Consider the following 26298-nt stretch of genomic DNA (forward strand, 5'->3'; position numbering starts at 1 on the left):
GCAGGGAATGTGCAGAGTTGAGGGTTCTCGTCTGAGGAGGTATTGTTCTTGAGTAGGGATTTGAACCCGGCTCTTGCTTATTCTGTCTCCTCACTGTGTCTTCCACTTCTCTACAAGCGTGACAAATTACTGTTCACTAGTTAGGACCACACCATTGAGTTGAAGCTTGACTGTTTGTTTGAGCAGATGAAAAGTAGATACACACGAGTCCCATGACCTTGATTAGGTGGCCTAGAACCCTTCGGCTGTGTCAGTACGGAAGGAGTGGCCAGAGAACATGCAAGGACTCTGGATGCCATCAGGACTTGACTGAAGTGGAAGAGGAATTAAGATCAGATTGTGACTTGACCTGTCTCTGGCAAACTGAGGGTTGGAAGGCAAAGCATCCTGCAATTTTTCTGGTTTGTATATGGTGTACTAGAGATTTGTGAGCACTTAAGCGTGAATCTAGTTTGAAGTATATGACGGGCATGGACTTACCCACTTGATCGGTTTAGTGTTGTGTGAGTGAATGGGCCGGGTGGTCTTCAGAGATGGAAGAAGGTCAAGACAAGATGTGCAGTTAAAATGACGTTGTGGCTTGAACTTGAAACCCCCCAAAACCAGCAGAATGAGCATGACTGAAGAGCTGACTATTGCTTGGGATCTTGTTCATGAGTGGCAAAAGAATGGAGTGTGAAATGGGCAGGTGGCTGGTACAGCATCAGCAGTTGTACTAAACTATCATGATGAGGCCCTCCTCAAAGGCAAAGTTTGAGATTTACTGTTAAATCTACATTCCAACCCAAGCCTATGGTAACAAGCTCTAGATGATGACAGAAGAGTGAAATGGTGTTACAAGAGGCCAAAATGAGTTTCCTTCATAGGTTGGCTGGGCATGGTCTTTGAGGAAACTTGCTGTAGAATTGTTGCTGCTTTGTGTCAAAAGGAGCCAGTTGAGGTGGTTCAGATGCCTGATTTGGATGCCATTTGGGCGACTTGTTGGCATGGCTAATGGAGGTATCTGCTACTGGCATCTTTGCGGAGAATTTAAATGGAAGGTTGATGGGGTATGAAGCTGGGAGAAATTGGTGACACAGTGTCAGAAGTTTAAAAAGTGGACTGTGGATGAGGTATAAAGAAGCCAGTGAAACTAGCATGTCGGTGCCAGAATAGAGCCAAATTTGTTGAATGGGTTGATAGAGATGAGTCAAACTGAGACTTTATCCTTGTTTTATTATTGTTGTAAAGCACCTTGTGATTTTGTATCTGTGAAAGTGCTATATAAATAAATTTTACTTACTTAGATATGAGTGAATCTGGCATCTCAGTGCCAGAAGGAGCGGAAACTGTTGTCAAACTCTTGTACTATAGCTGGCAGCCTGGTGTCAGCTATAGTTGTAAAGGATAAGAACTGGCAGCCCGGTGCATTAGTGTGTGTGTGAGAGAGAGAAAGAGGATTTGCTGGGAATCAATCAAAGTTCATTTATATAGCCCTTTATAACAGCTCAAAGGGTGACCAAGGTGCTTCACAGTAAAATAAGAAAATAATTTAGAAACACTACAGTAACTTAAAACAGGACAAACAATCACACTCGCACTCACACCTACGGACAAATTTAGAATAATCTCCTTTCTGATGCTCAGTCTGAACTTTAACAGGTCGTCTTGACCCTGTTTAAATGCCTAAATGTGTTCCCCTTCTGTTTCTGAATTAAGGCACTAAAGAACAGCTAGGAAAGTGTTTATTATAGAACATTGCTTTTTATCTTTAGAGTATAAAAAGTCACCACTTCATCATTTTATTCTTTTAGACATTTGTGTGGAATCTCACCATTGTTAGTGATTGAATTCCTGAGTGATGGCCAAAAATGTGTTTTGTGAGTCACAGCGACATTTTAAGAGACACTATTAAGATCTTTTGTTGATTGAAAAAAGATCACAGGTAGCCGCCTCCACATAGAAAAGTAATTGAATTTTTCGATGCACACACAAGTTTTTATATTAATAGTAATTTCAGTGACTTTAGGCACTGCAAAATTTAGTGTGCAACTTAAATAACATCAATAAATATACAACTAATGTTCTGAATGGTGCATAGAACCTCTGGTACTATTTAAGAAGAAACAACACAGATTATAAAAATTTGATAAGAAGTTTAATTTAAATATCAAATTAACTCCACAAACAAAATGTTGAATAATTTCCCAGGCTGTGTTGCTTTAATGTCCACAGATAAATATACCACTTTCTCATATTGTTCATGCAAACTTCACACAGTATTCTAGGTAGTTGAGGTAGTTGCTGGCATTAACAGTCCAGGTAAAGCTGAGTGACCCTAAGTAGAAAATGGCAACAAAACATATAATAATATAATATAATCACACAACTCCTCATTGAGTTATATTCAGGCAAGTACATGTGTCAGATTTAACTGATAAAGTGTAGATGATCCTCTGTTGTCCTCAGAGTTCAGGATTGTAGCACCAAACGCTGCTGCAGGTCAGACCGTAGTTCTCCTCTCTGACAGACTCGGGCAGCTCAAACTGAGCCATCTGTTGCAGCAGCCGTCGGATGTTATGTCCCTCAAACTGCGCTCGTCCAGGATCTCCGATCAGGACTCTGGTGCCGTGGAGTTGTATGCAGCGGTCCAACCAGCTGTGAAGGCTGGTGGCGAGCGCTTCGTCATAGAACATGTCACCCAGGAGGATCAGGTCGAAGCCGTCGGGATCCGAACCGATCAGGTTGTCAGTCACACAAACAGGCGACTCCACGCCGTTCAGCTCACAGTTCATGTGGGTCGCAACAGCTGCAACTGGAACACAAACAGGCAAATTTAATATTTCTGTTAAATCTCAGTTTTATTCTTGTAGTTACTGTAGAGTTAAAAAACAAAACAAAAACAACAACATGTAACCTACATGAACGTGATACGGAACAACCAACTGAAACATGTAGCCCTTAATTACACACTGCCCAGCCAAAAAAAAAAAAAGTCACACACTCTAATATTTCATTGGACTGCCTTTAACTTTGAGTACGGCACTCATTCGCTGTGGCATTGTTTCCATAAGCTTCTGCAAAGTCACAGGATTCATTTTCCACCAAGATCTTGTATTGATGATGGGAGAGTTGGGCCGCTGCACAAAGTCTTCTCCAGACCATCCTAAAGATTCTCAGTGGGGCTGAGGTCTGGACTCTGTGGAGGACAATCCATCTCATGCTCCCTGATCCACTCGTTTTCAGTGTGAGCCTCATGAATCCTGGATCATCTTGATCGAGACAGAGAGAGCCCCCCCTTGCACAAGAAACAGGAAGCCATGCCTAAGTTACTTTTGTATCCTTAAAACTGACACACACACAAAAGTACTCTGATTGCAGGATGAAGACGACTCGGATTGGACGAAGACTGAAGACAACTTCAAAATCTTCCTTATTATAGACCAATCAGATAGAAGCACATTTCCGTATAAAAACCTGTATAACGTTAAGTTAGGGATTCTCTCTTGTGAAGTTGGCTGCAGCAACTCTGTAGATTAGATATTGGAGAACTGCGGTTTTCTAGATCAAGCGAGAATCTGTATGCTTACATTCTGATCATCCAGTGCTTACAAAATATTCTTAAAAGAATATTTTTGTTTTGAGTCTTCATTCTTTCAGAGTAATTCCTCAATAGCAAAAGACGAACGACAATAAATACATATATAACAGCCATGTATGACCATTTCGAGCATACAACTCGTTAGATACAATTAACTGTTTACTGAGAAGTTTATTTCTGGCGCACAGAATCCATTAATCATAAGTGGTTGTCATCAGAGGAGTCATCTTATACATGACCTCCCTGAACTCATGTCTGGCTGTTTTTCAGTGCAACTTTTTCATGTCTGGCTGTTTTTCAGAGCAACTTTCTTTTGTAAGGCTGAATTTCAGAGCAAGTTTCTTCTGTACATCACGTGTTTTATTTTACATTATATTTGTAAATGTTTTGGCGTCAAATAAAGATGTATATAAAAAACTGAAAACAAAATACAAATAATACTAGGATGAAGTTAATAAATATGGTGGCATACCAGTGTCAATGTCATTAGCCACTACATGAGCAGCACCACAGAGCTGAGCAGCGATGGAGGAAGCTCCACATCCGCTCCCCAGATCCAGCACCGTCCGACCCCGACAGACCTCCGGGTGATCCAGGACGAACCTTCAGGGGATTCTCAGAGGTAAGTGATGTCTGTCTGTAGGTTATGGTGAAGCTGATACCTTACCTGGAGAGTGCCTGTCCTCCGGGCCAATAAATGGCCCAGTAGGGGTCCTCAAAGGGCCACAGCTCTGGTCTTTCTGTCCAGAACCTGCAGTCTGGGGTGAATAATCTCAGTTTGATCTCCGGGGTCAGACTCCGTCCTTCCACCACCTCTGTGTTCTCTGAAATAAATCTCCGAATGTTCTCGTCAGACTGGCAGCTGTTTGAGAGGGTTCTTGTCTGTGAGAACAGTTTGTGAAATAATTTAAGATGACGAGAAGACGTTCGGGTGATGAAAAGTCCCGACATGATCAGAAAGTTGCTGGAAAACGAAGCTAGTTAGCGTTGCTAAGTCATGTTGGCCACGAAGATTCTAATTTGAGTAATTTTTTTTATTTTTTAGAGTTAACAAATGTATTGTTATGGTAGCAAAGATAAAAGCATTTAAACACAACAGGATCAAAAGAATAACGCATTAAGCTCCCAATTTGCTTTTTTTCCACACGAACGCAAAATAAAGTCGGACAAAAGTTCCGTCGAGTCATCGACCGTCTGGAAACAGGATGCACAACTTTGGTTCCGCTCGACAATTATTATTTTCCAGGTGTTAGGCGCAGTAGTTGTAATTGTACTCAAAGTCAAATTTATTTATAAAGGGCATTAAAAACCCTAATAAACAGCTCAGCCATTCCTCCACACCTGTACAGTACTCCAGTGGATATGTTCAGTACTTTTTGCACTAAGAGCAGCATTCTCTGCTGTTTCCACTATATCATCATCTAGCAATTATCATTTTGCATTACCATGTTTATATATTCCTTTATAGCTTGTAAATATCTGTATATATTGTGTTAAATTTATTTTTATTACCAATATTTTTTCCTGTTCTTCATTCTATAATTTCTTTATTTTTAATTACTCTCTTTCCATATTCCTAGGGTGACACCAACAGCCGAAACCAAATTTCTTGTGTGTTGTGCACATGCTTGGCCTTTAAAGCTGGTTCTGATTCTGATTAAAAATAAGAGTTTAACTAAGGTGCTGTTCAGCTAAAATAGCAGGTCAAAATGCACAATGACTAGTGGACAAATCTAAATAAAAGACACAAAAAGAGAAACAATAATGAAGGGAGAGAACAAGAAAGTTGAATGAGTTTTAGTGTTTTGTGATCAGACTTTTTTTTTTTTTTTTTTAACTTATGGGTCATTCCAGAACTGAAGGACATTCTATGTCCCACCCATTAAATTTCAAATAATCCATGTATAAAATCCTAAAACATGCAGTTTTTGTGTAAATGTTTTTGTCCTGAGACCAAATCTAAAATAAAAAAAAAAACTAGGAGAAAAGAATGTTTGAAAATATTTTTAAAATACTAAATAAGTCTGGAGTTCCCCGAAAATGAAACTTTTCCTCTTGTCACACTCCCCTGATGACCAAATTTAATCTCACATAAAACAGTTGGTATTATTTTTTTTAATTGATGTCTCTTGTAATGGTAGGAAAAAATGTAATCAACATCATATTTTAAATAATAATTATTATCCATGGAATGTGTGTCCCACAACATATTAGCATAACCCTGTTGATGATGTTTTTGTCGTTTTCTGTCTCGTTTTTGCCATTGTGTCTTGTTTTTCATGTTTTCTCTCATTTCTGTCATTTTGTGTTTTGTTTTTGTTGCTTTATGTCTTGTTTTTGTCATTTACATAATCAAAGAGTTTTCCTATAGAATGGGTAGAGCAAAGCTATGTCCTCTCTTCTATTTTTCATATTTTCATCCCATTGTCAGCCTTGATTGAATGTTTCACTCCACCTCATATTATCAGGATCAGACTAATTCTTTTGACTGTTTTCCATCAGTTAGTTTGTCCTCTTGTCAGCAGTAACAGCAGCTAAATATCTAGATTCTAGTGCTGAGAAAAAGATCACATTAGCATGGATTAGCAACCCTGTTACTGTGATTAGAGTAGGGTTAGCAAACAACACATAAACATGAAACAAAATGGTACCACTGATGTGTAAGCTGAGCCAATCAAACCTTTGTTAGTTTATTACCTATTATTGATCAATATGGAGAAGAGAAGGTTTATTTTTCAAAAATTTTGAAGCCCAAATGTCCTCCAGTTCTGGGATGACCCTTAAGAGAAGACAAGCATCATTTGATAAGATAAGATGAGATAAGATGAAGTTTATTGATACCTCACTGGGGAAATTTACAATTTGGCATGGGATAAGCTGACAGACTGACATATATTTCTTCAGATTCCTTTGAAAGCAGCAATAACATACTGTATTTAATCTGTGTTTTAGTATAATAATGACGCAATATTCTTCTGTTTTACTGTCTTCATCAGTGCAATATGAATAATCAGTTTTATATGATTCTGATTTCAATTTGTTTGACTTGATCTTCAATTGTCAAACTTGTTGACAAACAAGACAAGCAAAAAATAAAAAACAAAACTAAACAAAAACCAAATCTGCTCAACAGCCTATACATTTGTTGTAATCTAAAATCAAAATCTTTGCCACGTAGAACACAAACAAGGTGTGTGTGTCAAATCGCCGCATGATTTCCCAAGTGGTCTTGAATAAGAGTTTCCTGCATGTTTCCTAATGTGAAAATGGCACCGTGTACGTGGGCAGATGGCTCACAGAGTCATACGTGACTTCCAGTTTACCCAGTGGCAGCAGGGATGGAGCCTCAGGCTGTAATTACGGCACCTTTTATGTTCCCATCTTCTGTAAAGGTATTGCTTTTTGATGGAGAAGGTGGAGGAGTCCTAATGGATAGTTTTCTTCCTGTCATTGAAGCTACCCTGATCCGACCCCGTGGCCTGGACCAGCACACCCACGCATCTGCTCAGGGATTGAGTTTACAGATGGCTGCTGTCTATTACGGCCGGCAGCTGTAGTGGCTTGATTTCATACGGGGAATTGCAACCTCGAGCCTCCGGTCTATGAGTGAGTGCAGCTCAAGTGCAACAATGCATTCGCTCTCTGCACATGAAGGAGATCAGATACACCCAGACCTTTGTCTTCCATTATCTAGGTTGTAATTCAGGTCTCCCCTATGTAGCGCCTCATGTAATTTGCTTGTTCCACAGACCTGGAATGTGACACTTCGCAAAGCAATTTAAAGTTTTAGACTGCTGAGACAGGAAGAAGAGTTTTTAGACATCTGAGGAAATGAAAGTCATAATTTAGGCTACATGAACAACAGATAAGACGATGTGTCATGCGTGGCTCCCTAACAATGATTTTCTTATTTAGTCATGCATACATAGTTCAAACTGAGAATTAACAATTCTAAGTGTCATACGTGTTCGTTGCTTGCTATTGAGGAACCACTCAGAATCAATGAAGACTCGAAAACAAATATTCATTTAAGAATATTTAGTAGTATTGGATATTCAGAATGTATGCATATAGATTCCCACTGGGTCTAGCTAACAGTAGTTGTCTAGTCTACAGAGGCTGTCACAGGAGGGAATGCTAACGTATCATTATACAGAGTTTTATTTGAGGAAATGTGCTTCTATGTGATTGGTCTAGGCTAATGCCGCCTCCGCTGATGTCTTCAGTCTTCGTCCAATCCGGCTTCATATAGATTTGACACTTCTTTGAAATGCTATGCTGACACTTCTTCCATGAAATGGCCCACTGCCGCTCTACCTCAATCTATTTTTGTAAGAAATGTGAGATTACGCATGCAGGTAGATCTAATCTCAGGCAGGTGCTGAGTAGCATTTTCTCATCTTTCCATATCTGGTATGTAAAGGATCTATTGCTCAGTATCCTCATATGCACTCTTCAGTCTGCTTGTTTTGCACAGTTTATTATAAGCAATAATGCATTTATATAATTATGATCAGACAATAAGATAAGCTGTGATTAAATGTGATTAAATACGATTATATGTGATTACATGTGATTAAATGTGATTATGATTAAATGTAATAAGAATATTCCCAACATAAGCTGTGGGGAAAAATACAATAAAATGTTCTGATTAGATTAAATTTACAGAAATTTTCACTGTACAGTGATGGAAAAAAGTTTTTGGACACCCCATATATTTGCATGTATATTGCATTCAGAATCACTCTTAGGTTTTCAAGTGCAATTCAAGATTTTTTTTAAGACCTTTATTTATCACAAACACAATTATACATAGTATATTGTGCAGTGAAATACACAAGAAATAAGTATAGATGGATGGATGGATGGATGGATGGATGGATGGATGGATGGATGGATGGATGGATGGATGGATGGATGGATGGATGGATGGATGGATGGATGGATGGATGGATAGATAGATAGTGTCGTGGTTTCTCTTAGACATAGAGGATGTGCAGATGTTGAAGAAAACGTCCGTTGACACTGACTTACTTAACAAAGTTTTATTATAAGGAAGAACAGCATCGATCAGACAGAGAGACTGCCTGGGAGGATTCAGCCAAATGATCCTCCCCAAATGATAACTGAAGGTCACTTTTGTATGCCACTTTTGTTTGGACAAGTATGATGTCATAACATATGTTTCCTGTTTAGAAGACATCTGGTCATAGAACAAGACCCTACTGATCAACCCCCTATCATTAGGCACCCAAAGAGCCATTAGGGCCCCGGAGATCAGTTATCACTGAACAATACCTAAACATAATGACTCCCAATCTAATCACAGCAATGACTTCCTTCAGCAGAAGAACACATTCTGTTCTGACAAACACCACATGTCTCAGATCAGATACTACAATAGATAGATAGATAGAAATAAGCAAAATAAATCTAAATACAAGTGTCAAATAGTGCAAAATAACACACACACACACATATATATATATATATATATATATATATATATATATATATATATATATATATATATATATATATATATATATATATATATATACATAGTGTTAACAGTATGGTGGTAGTTTCTTTTAGTACAATCCCATCCATAATACTAAACAAATCCTTAAAAAAGCCATTGAAAGCTTAAAATGGATTGATTCCATTAAAATAAAAAAATTTGAGTATTGGGTAATTTTGGTAGAATTTAGTTTTGTTAGTTTTTCTTGTAAACAATAAACAAAAAATATATAATTTGTATTTGTTTGTGTCTGTGTAATGCAGCCACACCTTTTGAAACACAAAAAAGATTTTTCCACAAACATTTCATGATAATATTTGAGATTGTGTAAAATTTTAAGGGTGTCTGAAAACTTTTTTCCACTGCTGTATGTTTTGTGGCTAAGAGAAGTATATATTTTTTAACTCATTATTTTTCCTAAATTCTTGAAAATCACACATATTAAACAAGTGTATAGAGCTAACGGTTTTGCAGTGAAATTTTTATTTTGCAGATTTTTCCTGAGTTGTTCCAATCAAATACCTTCAATAAAGAGTTAACATTCAAGATCATTAAACAGTAGTCTTATTTCAGAAAAGAAAAATGCACTGATTCCATAACACTTTGGTTTCATTTATTCACATAGAAATGTACAATACTGATAAATTATTCACAAATGTAACAGCATGCAGTATGTATATTTTGTCACTGGTCACTGGAAGTAGTTTGCACTGCTGAAACATAAAAACGTTACCTTACTACAAGTATTCGTTTCAGAAGCTTTATGTTGTGAAAAACACATTTGGAAATTTGTGTTTCTTGTGCCTTAACTTGTCATTTTGTAAAGATGTTGTTTACTTTTGCTAGTTTTTTAAATTTTATTATTTGGAAATACCAGAATTTGCACATTATTTTACATTTTTGTCTGTCTGATCACATCATTTCGAAAATATAAATCGGACATTACAATCAAACAGTTACTCAGTACTTGAGTAGTCTTTTCACCAAATACTTTTTTACTCGAGTAATTTTTTGGATGACTGCTTTTTACTTCTACTTGAGTGATATTATTTTGAAGTAACATTACTCTTACTTGAGTACAATTTTTAGCTACTCTACCCACCTCTGCTAAAGGCTGAGGATAAATCCTGACATGTTTTTCTCTCCATATCATTCTGTGTTTCCACACATCTTTGCTGTGGAGGATCGATGGAGTCCCAGCTGATGCCATGTCAGACGAAGTAAATGTTTATTAGTCTGCTTTTAAAAATGCTCTTTGCCCAGCAACATTACGTTTTCTTCCCATACTTCCACTCCTGATCAAACACTAACCAGATCTCCAGCTGGCATTCCTCTGGGGAGTAAACATGTCACTCCTCCATGATGAACTTCTCCACCGAGAGCAACTCTGCTCCCCCAGATCGGACAACAAAGAGTCTGACCAGCGATATCAGTGCAGTGAAACATTCCCCCACCATCACCTCTGCAGTACTCGCAGTAAATTTCCTGTCTCCTCCAGTCTCATATCCCCGGGACTATGCAGGAACACAAACAGCAGAGCAGCGGATGACTTTTACCTCCTGGAATGTGAAACCGTTTTCCTCATGAGAAACTGAAGCACAAAAGCACTAAATCTGAAACACAGTTTCATTTTAATCTAAATTTCACACAGTAGGAAGTTAGAACTGTGATTGTAAGCCTTGTTCATAGGTGTATTGTAATTATGCATTTGTTGAGGTGTTTATAGATTAAAAAAAAGTTTGAGGGCTATTACAGATATTATACAGTATTGGGGATCAGAGTTTTTTAAAATGTTTAGAAGCAGGCTGTTGATGTGATGACGTGGAGCAGTGGCTACATTTATGCTACAACACTAAAAGAAGTACATTTATTCACAGTTAAAAAGGATGCAAGTGCTGAAGCAGTAAAGGTGGACTTAGAAAGTAAATAAATGCTGTAGCAGCTCCCCCTATTGGTCAATTTAGTAGTGAAAAAAGGTATCAAGATCTGTGTGTGTGTGTGTCTGTATTACTCATGTAGGAATGACATAAAATGATTTCCAGCCATATTTTTAGGACTCGCCTTCCTTACAGGGCCAAAATGCTAGTCAGGGGTTTGGGTTAAGTCTCCATTAAATGAATGTAAAGTCCTCTGGAGTGATGCCCACACAGCTGAGTGTAAGTCTGTGTGCTTGAACAAAGTCATGCTTTCAAAAGAACTCTTCAGAAATGCTTTCTGTGGGGATTTTACTTTTATTTTTCACATTGTTATCTGCTGTTGGTGTGTGTACAATAATGTCACCTCTCATAGGGGTTACTCCGTCTCAAATCACAGTACTTTCCAAGAGAAAAATTAAAATTTCAGGCTTTGTTTAAACCACAATATCTCAGGAACTGTTAAAGGTAAATGCCTGAAATTTTCAGTGTTATTTTTCATCATGTAACTGATTTAGAATCTGCAATGTTATATTCCAATATAATATCAAATAACCTCTGCTTATGGGTGAGTTGAAATATGGAAAAAAAATAAAACTAGCCCGTATGAAAAGTCCAATCATTGAGCATACCTGAACCACATGTAGCTGCACAGATCATAAATATAAAATACTTTTTAATATGAAATACAAGATTGCAAAAATACAAAAAATAAGTTTGTTTTTTTTTGCAACTGATTGAGCAGGTATGACTAGTTGTACAGAAAACAATAAAATATTGGTAGATAATAGTCTAATCCAAGTAGAACTGAGTTCTGGAGTTTCAAAATTTTTCTCAGAATGTAACTAAGAATTTTGTGAAGGAAAAATGACTCTTTCCCCTTACTAAGGTATTTCCTTGCAGCTGTTAACCGAAGTCATCTTAAATCATCCTGTAGGTCCTATAGTTCATCTCATAATATCCTACAGGTTACCACCTTTGAACCCTGTTCCTGTTTACTTCTACCAATCTGAGGCTGGAAGTACATTCAGGCCTCGTCTCACCTTAATATGGCCACGAGAAAAATAGATGCTGTAGGAAGAAGACGTGTTAGGACTCCCTGACCTGGTCAACATTAGATATTGTCTGGTCTAGATAAGCTGTCACCATGAGTGTAGTGGAATATTCTTCTGTACGATGTGCAAAAAGTAAAAGATGATATAATTATGGCAAATGCAATTAAACTGAAGAATAGAGTTAAAACGTGTATAAAATACATAATGATGACTATTCTAGTAATGAATGATTTTTTGACACACACACACACACACACACACACACCCACACACACACACACCCACACACACACCTGGAAGATCATAAAGTAAAACATGCATTTTTGGTGTAAAGACAAATCACATGCTTTGTAGAAAAATTAAATATGGTATACTCAAAACATAATGGTGTAAACTTATAACTTAAAAATGTATAAGAAAGTTAACAATACATAATATGCATGAAATCTGTCACAAAATAACGGGTAAAATGTGCAGGCAGGGGAGCTAAGGCGGAGTCTGAACATGTCTGGGCATGTTCTCTGTAAAACATGACCTATTAATAACCTAATGCATGTCCTCTGCAGGCTGAGATCTAGTGGTAAAATATGATAATCTGACGTCATGATCTGACCAATAGATTTAGACTTCTCCTGGTGATTTTTTTAAAGATCTTTAAAGACGCTTTTTTGACATTTGAACACGGTCAAGTCTTAATCTCTGTCACATGTCAGACGATAATCTAAGTCCATCAATCCTCCCAACTACAATACATACCAGAAGGTTGAAGAGAATCCTCAGAACTGATGCTGGCAATACTAGCATTAACTGTGCTTCTTTGTTGCATCACTTCTCCTGACATCAGTAAACCTTATTCTCAATGTAAGCCATCTGAGTCTCAGGTGTGTCTCTCTGAAAATCGACAACAACCACAACCTCAGAAACATTTAAACCCTTGGAAATAATTAGATCAATCATAAGCCCTTTGTTCTGTGTTGGATCTGTTCCGTGCTATCCGGAATGTGAAGCAGTTCTTTAGCATTTCTGTATTGAAGATTATCAACATGAATGTTAAAATCAGTCAAAATCAATGCACACAGCCGACAGTAGTTTGGCAAACTCATCAAAAAACTTTGCATTGTATTTTGTACGTCTGTAGATATTGGCAATTGTTGTATAACGCAAGCATTTGAGCTAAAGAGCAACAGATTCAATGAGTCAAACTCTCCAAAGGATATTTTTTTGCATGCTTTCTCATCCTCTTGACATTGGACAAAAAATCCACAACAAATTTGATTTAATTTTTAACATGGGAATGATTTTCACTTTTGTATCCCACTTTGTAGGCAGAGTGAATCATTACCTGCAGATCGAATGGCGAAATATTTGATATGTGAAGCTAAAATTTCACAAATATTTCATGCAAATCAGTGAAGGTCGAACACAAATTGTTAAAAAGAAGCTAAATTATGATTTGAGATGGAATAACTCCCAGGCTTTTCAGGTTTTGTTTGTGAGAGCTAATGTAGAATGGTACAAAGTGCACTGTTTTCCTTCTGAACTTCACTTAATACAATGAGTCAGACTAGCGACATGGTTGGTTTTCAGCCTCTATAATTTCCTTTGCGGTGAGTTCAAGATGATGGGGTTTGTCTGTAACAAAGCTGCTTCTTCTTTGCTCGTGGGTGAATGATGACAAAGCTGGAGAATCTGATGCGCGTCGCTTAGTTCTGCTCCATTATGATCATTATGATAATGGATCTCTAACCTCAGCGACTGCAGCTTACGTTCCCTCAGCGCCTGCAGCCAGTTTACCGTCTGCATATGTGGAACCCTGATTTCTGTCCACAGTCGCTCTCCCACATCCTCACTCCACCACTAGAGGATATTCTTTGTCATGTTGCATGAGGCAGAATCACATGCATGCACACGTACAGCCCACTCTCACTTTCACACAATGCTTGTTATTGTTTCTCATGTGTGTAGGTGACAGGAACCAAGGTTTTACATCAACGTGAAGAAAAAGAGTCATGTAAGCTCGAGGCAGTCACCTTGACACATTACATGACACCCAGACTGAGCTTCAACAAGACAGGACAGAAGACTGATGTTTGCTCCGTGACACTTTGTTTTACCTGATGTTAATTTCCTCTGAGCTTTTCCATAAACAGCTAAATTATTTGGCAGTGATTACAAAGAAAACAGAGAAAGCCCCGAGGCAGGTAGTTAATTATATTGAAATTATCAGCAGAAAATCAAAGCGCCATTTAAATTCAGGTAAATCTAAAAATTCATTCATTGCTGCTTCATTATTGGAAACTTTGTTATTTGTGTGTTGAAGCGATGCTTGCCTGAAGACACATTTGACTTTTTTCTTCTTTATTTTTTAGCAGTTCTGCTGTGAAATGAGTGAAAGACTATTACTGAAATTAATTAGAATGACTCTTTTATGAATGTACAGTTCTTTTCTAAGAGATGACAGGAAGCTATGAGAAGGATTTCAATAGTCGTGTGAGTCATATGAGAAGATTAATCAAAGCAGAAGGCCGTTGACAGTATTTTAGAAGTGCAGAACCCAAGTGTGTCTGTTTTAATGGAGTATTCATGCATTTACAGCTACAATCAAAGTGTTGTAAAACTATTCACAAAAATAATGAGTCTATATACTGGAATTACTTGGATGCAAAAGTCCACAAAAAAATCCTGCGGGTCATGACTTCAGTGTCTTGGATGCAACCAGAATGACCATGCAGGCTGTTGGTTCCCTTGGATGACCTGAGGAATAATGGACACCAAACTCAGAAATGACATCTCCTCACTTGAATGAATGAAAACTATTCATCTGGCTCATAGGACAGTAGTTTTCTAGCTTTTGGGTTTGCTTTTGTCGTTGTTTCTCTGATGTCCGTGATGTGCAGGTGGAGAAGAAACGCCCGTTGACACTGACTTTCTTAATAAGAATTTTATTAAAAGAAAGAACAGTATCATACAGACAGAAGTTGTCTGGAAGGATGTCGCCCAATGATCCTCCTCGAACAAAGACCAACGGTCAGTTTTTATACCTTCTGGTAACGTATAGAATTACAGCATCTGGTTTACATCCCCACTAAAAATGATAACTCCTCAGACAAGACTCCCCTTCTGTGCATTCCTAAGGATCACAAATCAGCTATAGGTTAACAGTGGACCCCAAGGTCAAAACAACATAGGATTTCTGGAGCCGAAAACACATTCCTCAGTACTTACTACCTCCTGTTAGTTAAAAGTTCACTTTGTGGTCAACAACTATCAGAACTCATATCAGATCAGATACTTCACTTTCACATTGTACAGCCCACTGGACATGAACGTTCCCCTTGAGAGTCCTACTTCCTGCTTGGCTCATATACAACATACCAGGGAGGTCTGAAGGTATTAAACTCCAAACAGAAAGAGTAAAACTTGACTTTGTTGTCAGCTGAAGGTGTCAGCAGTCAACAGATGCCTGTTTTCTAATTGTGATTTGCTGGAAAAGTGCATTTTGGGCTGCAGAGATTTTATTTTTTTGATGCAATACTGTGAGTGACCACTGGGAAAAATTAGCACAATTGAATCAGTGAGAAATGTTTGCTCCAGCCAAGATGTGAACAAGGTTAAAAGGTTAAAGATTACATGTAATAATCAGTTTAAAACATGAAACAAACAGTCGTCCACTGTTTTAAGGCTCTGAACTCACTGCTATATCTGGGCATTTTCATCTCGTCATATTTTTACTGGCTGTGGGAGTGGATTTTTCACTGCAACATAAAGTCCTGCTCCTCTATGGGAAGAGAACAACCATGGCTAGAAGTATGAGCAACTCAAAAATGTATTTTGTGCAGTGTAAAAAAGTTATAATGCAACTTTTCTTTTTTGAATTTCTTGAATTTTTTATTTTTTACAGATGATCCATCCAGTGAGACCAGTTTCTACCTGCTGATCTTGGATTTCTGAGGCTCTTGTTACGTCAGTAAGCCTGAAGACATCAGAACTTATCTGCCTCCGGTAGGTTCAGATCCCTTAGATTAATATTTTTTAAAGTTACAATTGACATTTATGCCACTTGTTGTGTGCAATCTGAAGAAACTGTCTGCATTAAATAGCCGTTATGGCGATTCAGAGGGTACATTGCCCTGTATTTGGTTGATGAGCAAGCGGTTTCATGCCACCAGTATGTTTTGATGAGGGCGACACTGGCAGGAAGTTGACAATGACATGCCATGACAGCAAAAATGGAAAATGAGGGTCGAAAATCTAGATTGGAAAAGGGATTTCCACAGGTGATGGGAGTCAGTTTGGGCATATAAGGTAAGAATTCCAGCTCAACATCACAGTCTGCTTCTGGTACCAGCTGCATTTTGCTGAAATTGCAGTAAATCTAAGAATTAATTCAACTATATAGTGCCGATTCACAACATATGTCATCTAATAGCACTTCACATAGTAAAGACCTTATTAATTCTAAACAGACAAGCCCAACAAATCAAAGTCTTCTCCTCAGCGACTGGCAGAAGGAACAAAAAACCTCCGTCAGAACCAGGAGCAGGGAGGGCGGCTATCTGCCTTGACTGGTTGGGGTGAGGGAGGGCTTGGTGTTGCCATGTCAGAATAGCAGATATTAAACAGACAAACAATAAATATGAGAACAAAAAGCATTTTGGAGATCAGTGAGGTCGGTGACTGCAGATCAGAGACATGTAGCTCCAGATCCAGAGATACCTGCAGAGAGAACAAACACAAACTAAAGGAAAGAGAAGACACAAAGTAGTGATGTGCAGTTGTGTATAACTGCAGGGAAGAGAAAGAGGAGAGCAGGGTAGAGGAGCCCAGTGCATGATGGGAGTCCCCTGGCAGTCTAAACCTATAACTAAGGGACAACTTAGGTGAACCTGAGCAGCCCTAAGTTTTATCAGAGGAAAGTTTTAAGCCTTTAAAGGAGAGAAGATGTCTGAATCTTCAGTGTCTCAGTTATCCAGTCTTGCTTCCTCCAAATAAGAACAATCTCCAAGATTAAGTCGATGCTTACATACCCAGACCTGGACAAACTTGTCCATACACTCATCTTCTCCTGCCTTGATTATTTTAACTCTCTCCCTCGTGGCATTCCTGAAAAGCTCCTCTGTCACCTTCAACTTGTCCAAAATGCAGCAGCTCGGCTTCTTTACTGTTTTTTTACAGACGACATCACATCAAACCCATCTTGGCTTTCCTCCACTGGCTCCCTGTTTGTTTTAGAATTGAGTTTAAAATTTTACTGATCACTTTTAAAGCTTGCCAGGATCTCACTGAAAGCTACATTTAAGATCTGTTGACCCCGTATGATCCTGCTGGCAGCCTTAGATCCTCAGGTTGATCCCTTCTAGTCGTTCCAAAATCAAGGCGTAAATCTAAGGCTGACCAAGCTTTCTCCATCAGGACCTTGACTTTGGAGCAACCTGCCTGAGAAGGCAATGCTTGCAGAGTCAGTAACTTCTTATAAATCACTTCTGAAAACCCACATTTATAGATTTGCTTTTATGTGAGATTTACTTTTAGCTTTACTTAGTTTTAGAGTTTTATTTTGTATTATACCCTGTTTGTTTTAGATGTTCTCTCGTGTTTTATTTTACTTTTAGCTGCCTGGTTCTTTGGTGTGATGTCGTCTCTCTAATTCTTTGATTCTTTGATTCTCTGACTTTTTTGATTTTTAATTTCTAACTCTATCCCTCAAATTTATTCTTTAATTTTTAAAATTGTCTAGTTCCTTTGTTTGATTTGTATGCTAATCTAGCTAATTATTCATTCAATTTATTTTCATTTTTACTATTTATTTTAATTGACTACTAACCCTGACTAGTGTCCTATGTCCTATATCTTGTTTGTCTGCGTTGCATCTGCAGAGTTCTACTGGAACTCGCTGGACTCCTTCCTTTGCTGCCATCATATTAACTGTGGCCACTAGAGGGGGCTGCCACAATTAAACTTAACTGCAGGTTATAAGGAGCTATTTGGACAAATAACCTGAAAGGTCATTTATTCATGGGAGGACAGTCTCCATAAAAATCCTGCAGGTGTTGATCCAGTATGGCTACCTGTCCTTTTTTTTGCTGTCTTTGCACTAAGCAGGTTTAAATAATACATCTATACACCGAGGCACTAAGCAAATTCACATAAATACATAATGTCTCCTGCAAACCACTTATAAAGTCAAACCCAACAAAAAAGTGTTTTCCCCACATGGTTTGTGGAGGGAAAAAAAGCAGCTTTGGTCTCTGAACATGCTGTCGACTAATGCACACAGCACGGCGCCAGAAGAAATATTTGCCAGGAAATTCAGAAAGCATCATTTATTTAGAGAATTTACTCTTTGATTAATACAGATCAAAACAATGAGCTGTACTAAAGTGATTTTCCTGCTTTTAATTATTACTGAATGTGATTGAGAGGGGATATAAACAATACACTGAAGATTGCAGTCACGTACGTTGCCACAGGACTGATAGATACATTTCAGGAAAATGATTAGAAAATATATTTAATAGGATCTTGTATGCATTCTTGTATTACACACAGCTAATTTCTCCATTTATGCAAATAACCCAATTAATATGCTTCTGAGGAATAAAGCGTTGCTCATGAGTGAGCTCAGTAACATCCTCACAAGAACGAGTGGTACTTTTGTTCTTGAGAGAACAAGCTCTCCTTGCATAGTGTTTCTCCTTGTTCATGATATTGCTGACAAAGATTCACTGGAACATGAAATAATCACCTCTAATGTCCACTGATTGTATTTGAAGTTTCTTGTTTTTTTTCTGGCTTTGAAATGACTTCTATCATCTCCCTTCCTTTAACTGTTAAAAATGTGTCACTTTGGACTGGGAAGTGAGTAGCGGATGGCTTGGGAACATATTTATGAGAGATAAAAGATGCTCATCTGTGTTGAGGTGCACGTGTGGGATGAGCTCCCCCATCTGCTGTATGGTGCACAGTTATAACAGTTATATATACGCTGCAGATTCTTTTTGCATGCATGTTTTGCAGTTTGCAAACTGATGCCATATGGTGTAGTAAACCCACAGCGAAGAGTAAACACTGTGGCTCAGATGCACGTGTTTCATTCTATTTAATTCTGAGAAACCAAAGTCAGGGCATCGGGACAAAAGGAGCAAATGAAGTCCATGTCAAGTGTCAACAGTCCTCTGAATCGGGGGGATTATTTTCCTTCTTAAAGAGGGGAACCATGGGAACAGCACAACAAGATCGATGTTCACGCACACACGTGTAGCTGCATGCGTGGCGCATGACAGCTTCAGTGTTTGTCACAGTGCAGCTGCATATGCCTTCGCCGGGCCGGGATAACTTACAGGCAGATCACAGCGTCTCATTAAATCAAGTCTAATTGATAACTGAGCTGCTCCCAAAGTGGAATCCAGTCTTCAACTGAGAGACAATAGTCCCTCTCATCCTGGCCTTGTCTATACAAAACAGGAAGAAAAAAAAGAAAAAGAAATGCCCAGCTGGAAGAAGAAAGTATTACTGATGAAATCCATTATCTGCTTAATTAGCTGTCCTTGTACTGGGAGAGAAATTTGCTGCTCTTCATGTCTGCGTTTTTGTAGATTATCATCAAATGAATCAATTAAATAATTTCTTTTTACAGAAGTGCGGTTATGTTTTTTTGATTCAGAACGTTGGGTTGACTTGAAACCATTTACAGATGGCGACTTGTCAGATAAAGGCAGAGCCCCTGTGGAAAAAAACAAAGTGTGTGTGGTGCAGGATTTGCAACGGGAGATCCAGTTTTGCAGGGAAATGGAGAGAAATGAGACTAAACGGAGGCGATCAGAGAGAGAGAGAGAGAAAGCGACGGGGTGGAGAGAAGAAGAGGAGAGTTTAAGAGTTATATAGAGAGAAAGATAAAGAGTGTGTCTCCTGCTCTCATCCGTGATATGAAAACCCACCTCTATTAGAAAGTTTTCAGCACAATACACCGAGCCGAAGCTGCTGCTCCCCTGAGAGTCGCGCACTCATAAAAATGTCACCACAGAACAGAACAAAATAGGCCGTTTCCCCCGAAAGGGCCTGCGTTTTCAAAGGCAGCGGTGAGATGTGAAGCAGGAGAGGCAGCACCTCGGATAACACTTTAGAGAAAATTGGTGGGTGGGACAGAAGACAGAGTGCACATGCTCGGCAGCAGACTCCTTTTCTCTCTAAATACTCCCTGTGTCAACCGGTTTGAATCACCAGCAGGCGACGGCGTCCCAGGAGAGGCCTTTGGAGAGCGGGTCACTGCTTGATCTGAAGGGAGAGAGAAAAATAGACGAAGCGAGATGGGCAGGATTCCCACGGAGTTCAAGGTCAAAGCAGAACTCCCCGCTCGTGTGCTCGCAGCATGAGGAGATGTGACTGCAGAGAGCACAGAAAGTTGAGCATGTTGGCAGAGTAATTACAAACTCACGAGTTGTTTTGTGATTTTAATAAGGCTTTTTATTTGCTAGCAGAGGGCCAATACACACAGGACTACATTTGGATTTTAGACACAGTCTTAAAATCCAGGACGGCAACCACTGTTTGAGTGCAACAAATGATGATCTTCAGGTCAAACAGTTGGGACGAACTCCTCCAGTATTTCACCTGCATTTTTGTGCATTTAGATGCTCGCACAGGATGACGTTTGCTTTCATGAGTGTAGATTTCATTTGAACACTGGGGGGAGACACAATGAGCACGGATTCTTCTTCAAATCATAAATTTGGGGCATCAAACTCTTCATTTCTTGCAGTTCTGCTGCAACTTGTAGTGGAAATGTTTGTATTTATGTAAAGAAAAACCCACAATTCAAGCACCAAGTAACAACTCGACATATACATAATGTAGTAAGGCTCAAACTTGTCCTGTAGAGTCAACATACATATGCTACTGTTCAAAAGTTTGAGGTCACCCAGGCAATTTCATGTTTGCCATGAAAACTCACACTTTTATTCATGTACTAACATAACTGCACAAGGGTTTTCTAATCATCAATGAGCCTTTCAACACCATTAGCTAACACAAATTAGCATTAGAACACAGGAGTGATGGTTGCTGGAAATGTTCCTCTGTACCTCTATGGAGATATTCCATTAAAAATCAGCCGTTTGTATTATATTATTATATTTGAAAAAAAAAACTGCTTTTCTTTCAAAAATAAGGACATTTCTAAGTGACAACAAACTTTTGAACGGTAGTGTATAAGCATCATTCACTCTTCTGTCCTTTATTGTGCCTTTTGCGTCAGGAAGTATCTTCAAATGTGCATGTAGCATCGCATGAAAGCAATAGAGTAATTCAGTTTATTTATAGTTTAATAGCTTATATGTGTTTGAGCCTGATTTATGCTCACTATTAAAACTTAACTTTTTTCCCATTCCAAACATTTCATACATATCCGTGTTTTTTAGGAGGTTTTATATAATTCATGTACCTTCTCAGCTCTGTTACTGAAGCTGAATGAACACAACAATACACATTTTGACAACTACGGATAAAAACATTCTTAAAATCTATAAGAAACCAGCCCTGTAAATGGCATTATTTCATTTACTTCACCTTTCAGACATGTACTTATTTGCGTTAATCTGATGGCATCTGAACAGGCTTCATGTCTGTTGACTTCCATAAGGTGTTGGCATCTTTTTCAATATGGCAAAGTCTGAACTGCATGTTGTTGCATTAATGGACTGGCACACACCAGTTGTGTGAAGGGATTTTAAGAAGGCTTTTTTCCACATTTTACCGCCACTGTTGGTTCAAAAACATCATAGAGAGAAAATGACACTGTTTAATGTAAATGTGAGCGACAGAAAAAGGGTTTGGGAGTAATAGTGGTTTTCAGCATTAGTGCTCTGCTCTTGTCACATTGTTCAGCCTGGTTGTTTGTGAGAGCTCTTCCCTTATACGCCTTTACAGACAGACTTATGGAAGCAAAGCTGCCTGGGTGCTAGAAAAAAGCAGCAGCCACAATATACAGTCTGATGCATTTTGAACATAGAGTGACCTCTGATCTGTATCCGACAAAATAACCTCTTAATGATTTTTTCCCCCATAGCTGTGATTCTAACCCTTTGTGTACTTTCTCACACAACTGTAGCATATATAGTGTCCCTCCTCCATGATGACCATGAACACTCATCCACTGCATTTAGCTCTGAATGTATGATGGAGTTTTTCTGCCTTTGTTCGTACCTCATGCATTGTTGGTTGCTGTGATGTCCAGGCCTCGCAAAGTCAGTTATAAGTGATAAGTTTGTGCTGCTTCAAAAGTCTAGCTTTAAAGTCATGCAGGCATCATCAACTTTCCATCGTGCTCAGAGCTTTAGTTCAGCGTTTTTTTTATGTCACGTCACAACTTTGCACGCGCTAATGCTTGATAGTATGCAGGGATTTATGCCCTCAACTTTACATTAACTCTTTAGGTGAGTGTGAGTTTTGGCAAAAAGAAAAGGAAAAAAAAGCAGAAGTAGCTACATATATCCAGAGTGAATTTACTTTAACTCTGCAATTTGGCAACAGGGGCAGCGACAGCATTTCCAGATGTACAACAGTTATTGTATTTATACAGTAATTTAGCTCTCTGAATGAGGACTAATTTCATGTAAATTCAACATCTAGTTTTATCGTTTTAACAGTGACATGATCGGTATTTCAGAAAACCTAATCTGGATCTGCCATCAGTGATCGAATCACAGGTTTACAAACTCTTATTTTATCCTTAAATTTAGGTTGATTTATTCTGATGAAAATATTTACCGTTATCTTATTTGCTTACACAGTACTATGCATAGTGTGTCCTGTGGTTGGAGACTGGGGCAGCCGACCCGGATAAACCATTTGTTCAAAAGCTACACTTTTGGCTACTTGGACTTTGAATGTACAGTAGCCTCCTTGAAAACACAACAGTTCTGGAATCTGTTCATGATTTTTTTTAATCTTTAGCTTGTAGCATTTGGTAACACTAGAGAGGAAAGTCTGTTGGCCTGTAGATGCTTATATGTACATTTAGCAGACATTAGCATTTATTTGGAGTGTATGTGCTATCCCTGTTTCGTACAGCTGGATCTATGTCAACATCACAGTGTGCCAGAGACTAGACTGGCTGCACCTCATTCATTTGGGTGCTGGTTAGTCCAGGATGCAGCGATAATGTCCCTGCAAAATAGTGGCACGGGAAAATTATTCAACATTAAAATGCAGAGATGCGAGTACTGTCATTAAAATGACTAATTCACTGAATTGCACAATCTAAATCTTCTGCAAAACTTTATAATTTCATTGTGTAGGTTGCTGCTCAGAGGTTGTTTTTGTTGTTAGTCACTGAGAAGGGTATTTTAACAATGGTAATATCCAGATTGAAAGGGGACAAGAAAAAAACGTGAAATTACATGTTCACTCCCCTTGTAGCTCCATTTTGGTCACTACCAACTTTAGAGGCAAAAATTTCCGCTAATCGCCATTAATATGCTGCTTTCAAGCTAGGCAGGTTATAAATACCATCTCCTTTTCTGACTGGAAACAGCCATGATGAGAACAACAAGACTGAGGCTGGACATTAGAGGTGCAGGGTGTTAACCAAACTCAAGGTGAAAGAGCTCTCCTTATTTCTTCTTTCTTTTTAACATTTCTTTTAGACGTTTGTACTTTGTGAGCTTGTGTTTTAAGTATGTTTTTGTGTGTTGTGTTTTTATTGTTGGAGCCTTGTCAAAGGAGAATTTCTGTTACAGTTGGGACAGAGAATAAAATCTATCTATCTATCTATCTATCTATCTATCTATCTATCTATCTATCTATCTATCTATCTATCTATCTATCTATCTATCTATCTATCTATCTATCTATCTATCTATCTATCTATCTATCTATCTATCTATCTATCTATCTATCTATCTATCTATCTATCTATCTATCATCAAGCTGAGGAGCACTGCAGAGTCAAGTCTAAATGTGTGCTCATTGGTGAGACTGTCACTGTTCACATCCAGGCACAAATGTGATCAATTGTTAATATAAAAACATTGATTATAGTTGCATATCTAGTTTCATTTAAATTGAGCTTATATTTCTAAATTAATCAATAGTTACTTGATTAATGTTACTGACATGATGTTGGAAAAGAACACCAAATCATCAGTTATGCATATACAATATATAAAAGTCATGTTTATGTATGTACATTTTATTTTTTTGTTGAAGACCACCACCCGTCTCCTATGAGACCACTGAAGCTCTGCTGAGACACACAGACATGTCACCTGAATACATAAAGTGCTCTACTTTAAAGACTTACTTCTGCAGACTCCTGCACTGCTTCTGTTTTACATTAATTACAGTTGGGGTCAAAAACTTCAAGTGTTCCCGTCATTTTTTCCCCACAGTATAAAACAGATTTATCCAGATCATTTCTAGTACGGCTTTGTTTTTGGTGTGACCAACGCAGTAACGTACCCTGAGAAACTGCTCAAAAAGGCAAGACGGAAACACTTTTATCCATGTGTGAATGGCATGAGATACAGCCTACTTTAAGTACTTTAAACTACATGTATTTATGTGTATGATATGTTGTTGGCATTCTTGTATAACGAAATAGGAATGCAGCATCTTCTTTCAGTTTTAAAAAGCAGATGAGCAACAGCAACCAAATGCAAATCAGCTACTTTATGTCCAAGGTTTCTCATATAAGCACAGCATGTACTAATTAGTTAAACTCTATCTAATTTTTAAAAAGTTTTTAAGATAGCAGAATAAGTGTCAGCATCTCCACTACAGAACTCCACTATAATGGAAATGGTAACGGGCAGATTAAGAGTGAGTTTAATAGAGTTAATGAGGCTGCCGTACACGTCCATCCAGAGCAGCCCACAGATGTTTGATGGGTGACGTGTCTGGAGGGGATGCGGGTCGTAGTAGGACTGCAATAAGCTGACACATAAAGTGGTGATGGGTTATGGGACAACAATGAGTGTGAGACATTCAGAAAGATGAAATGCAGACATGTTCTTTCTTCTTGGCATATGCCTACGATGCCCAACGCAACATCTACCATCTGTTCCGTGGAGCTCAAATCGAGATTCATCAGTCAGCAGAATCGTCTTTTATCTCGCTAGTGTCCAGTGAACATGAGTGTTTCACTACGACACTGTTCTGCTGTTGGATTAACGCCCTAGTGTGGGTGACGAAACCAGGTTCCTTCTGGCAAATCCTCATTTTGAGCAGGCATTCTCTGGTTGTGCACGCCAACAGCATCATCAGCAGTCTCCGTAGACAATCAAAAACGATTTTGAAGATGGACAAGCTCAATGTGACGATCCTGGGATTGGGGCAGCTCATCAAACTGCGGTCATGTGGCAGATTATCTGTTGTATAACGCTGTCTGAAACAATTTCTCAGATAGAAAGTGGTGGAGTTGTGGACATTTACTGGTTTGACTACAGCCTTAACTGACATTGAAGCGTCCAACATGACCACCTTGTCTTTCTCTTGTCATCTGTAGCATCATTTTATTTGAATAAAACTGCATTTTAAGGTGTCCTTTTGTAGAAACCGAATGCCTTTTTTGTGCACAACTGGCCAAATAAATCCATTTTCTTAACCATGACAATAGAAATGATTTTCAACTTTTTCTCTGTTTCAGAAAAGAAGACCTTCTGCACGCTGTTCACTGGGACTAAACCTTCCTGTGCAGCTCCTTTTTGACACCTGCATTGACTGAACTCCAGCTGACTAAACAACAGCCACCAAAACGTCCATCGAACCAAACCGGAGGTAACGATTAAGTATTTTTGTGTATCTTGTGTCGATCTTGAAGTTTTCATATAATCCTGGATTTGGTCGATTCTGTGTCCAAGTTGCTTATTTCCGAAGGCTGAGACGAGACTTTTCAGATCTGGTTTTCATGGGACCGATTCCTGCAACAGTATAATTTTCCACTAGAACTACAATTTACCATTATCAATTTTCTGTATTTTGTGTTTGTTGTATTGTTAGCTGTGTGCACCTGCAAATCATAGTGACGGGTTTATTGCGATGAAATTATTTTGAGATATTTTTCTTCCTTTTATGCTGCCGGGCCAATGCAGTAAATCAACTGAATGTGATTTGTAAAGGACAGAACACTGAAAATTTACATTTGAACCACTAAACAGCATTTTTAAAAAATCCATTTACTCCACATTAATCAGTTAACCCACAGACGTCAGGCTCAGGAATTATTTTTTT

At 38.4% G+C, this 26298-nt stretch overlaps 1 protein-coding gene and 1 non-coding gene across 2 annotated transcripts; one reads left to right on the top strand and one right to left on the bottom strand.

Annotated features, from left to right (window-relative positions):
- Nucleotides 1–2115: 2115 nt before the first annotated feature.
- Nucleotides 2116–4760, bottom strand: etfbkmt (electron transfer flavoprotein subunit beta lysine methyltransferase). The gene is made up of 3 exons (XM_023262417.3): nucleotides 4248–4760; nucleotides 4053–4183; nucleotides 2116–2794 (listed from the first exon to the last, which is right to left on the bottom strand). Exons 1-3 carry the CDS (start codon nucleotides 4529–4531, stop codon nucleotides 2445–2447), a joined length of 765 nt encoding a protein of 254 aa, XP_023118185.2. The 5' UTR covers nucleotides 4532–4760; the 3' UTR covers nucleotides 2116–2444.
- On the top strand, nucleotides 3864–25891 carry LOC111563370 (uncharacterized). The gene is made up of 3 exons (XR_008600532.1): nucleotides 3864–4202; nucleotides 15974–16074; nucleotides 25715–25891. It is a non-coding gene; the product is annotated as an uncharacterized LOC111563370 (transcript).
- The last annotated feature ends 407 nt before the right edge of the window (nucleotides 25892–26298 follow it).

The sequence above is a fragment of the Amphiprion ocellaris genome, chromosome 3 (genome assembly GCF_022539595.1).
Source record: "Amphiprion ocellaris isolate individual 3 ecotype Okinawa chromosome 3, ASM2253959v1, whole genome shotgun sequence".
NCBI classification, from domain to species: Eukaryota; Metazoa; Chordata; class Actinopteri; family Pomacentridae; genus Amphiprion; species Amphiprion ocellaris.

Bases quoted from the DNA above. Each gene is read 5' to 3' on its own strand.
- etfbkmt (XM_023262417.3), bottom strand. From the start codon at position 4,531: ATGTCGGGACTTTTCATCACCCGAACGTCTTCTCGTCATCTTAAATTA. The intron at 4,184-4,247 runs GTAAGGTATCAG...AATCCCCTGAAG, and splicing joins GGAGGACAGGCACTCTCCAG to GTTCGTCCTGGATCACCCGG. The intron at 2,795-4,052 runs GTATGCCACCAT...TTTGTGTTCCAG, and splicing joins GGCTAATGACATTGACACTG to TTGCAGCTGTTGCGACCCAC.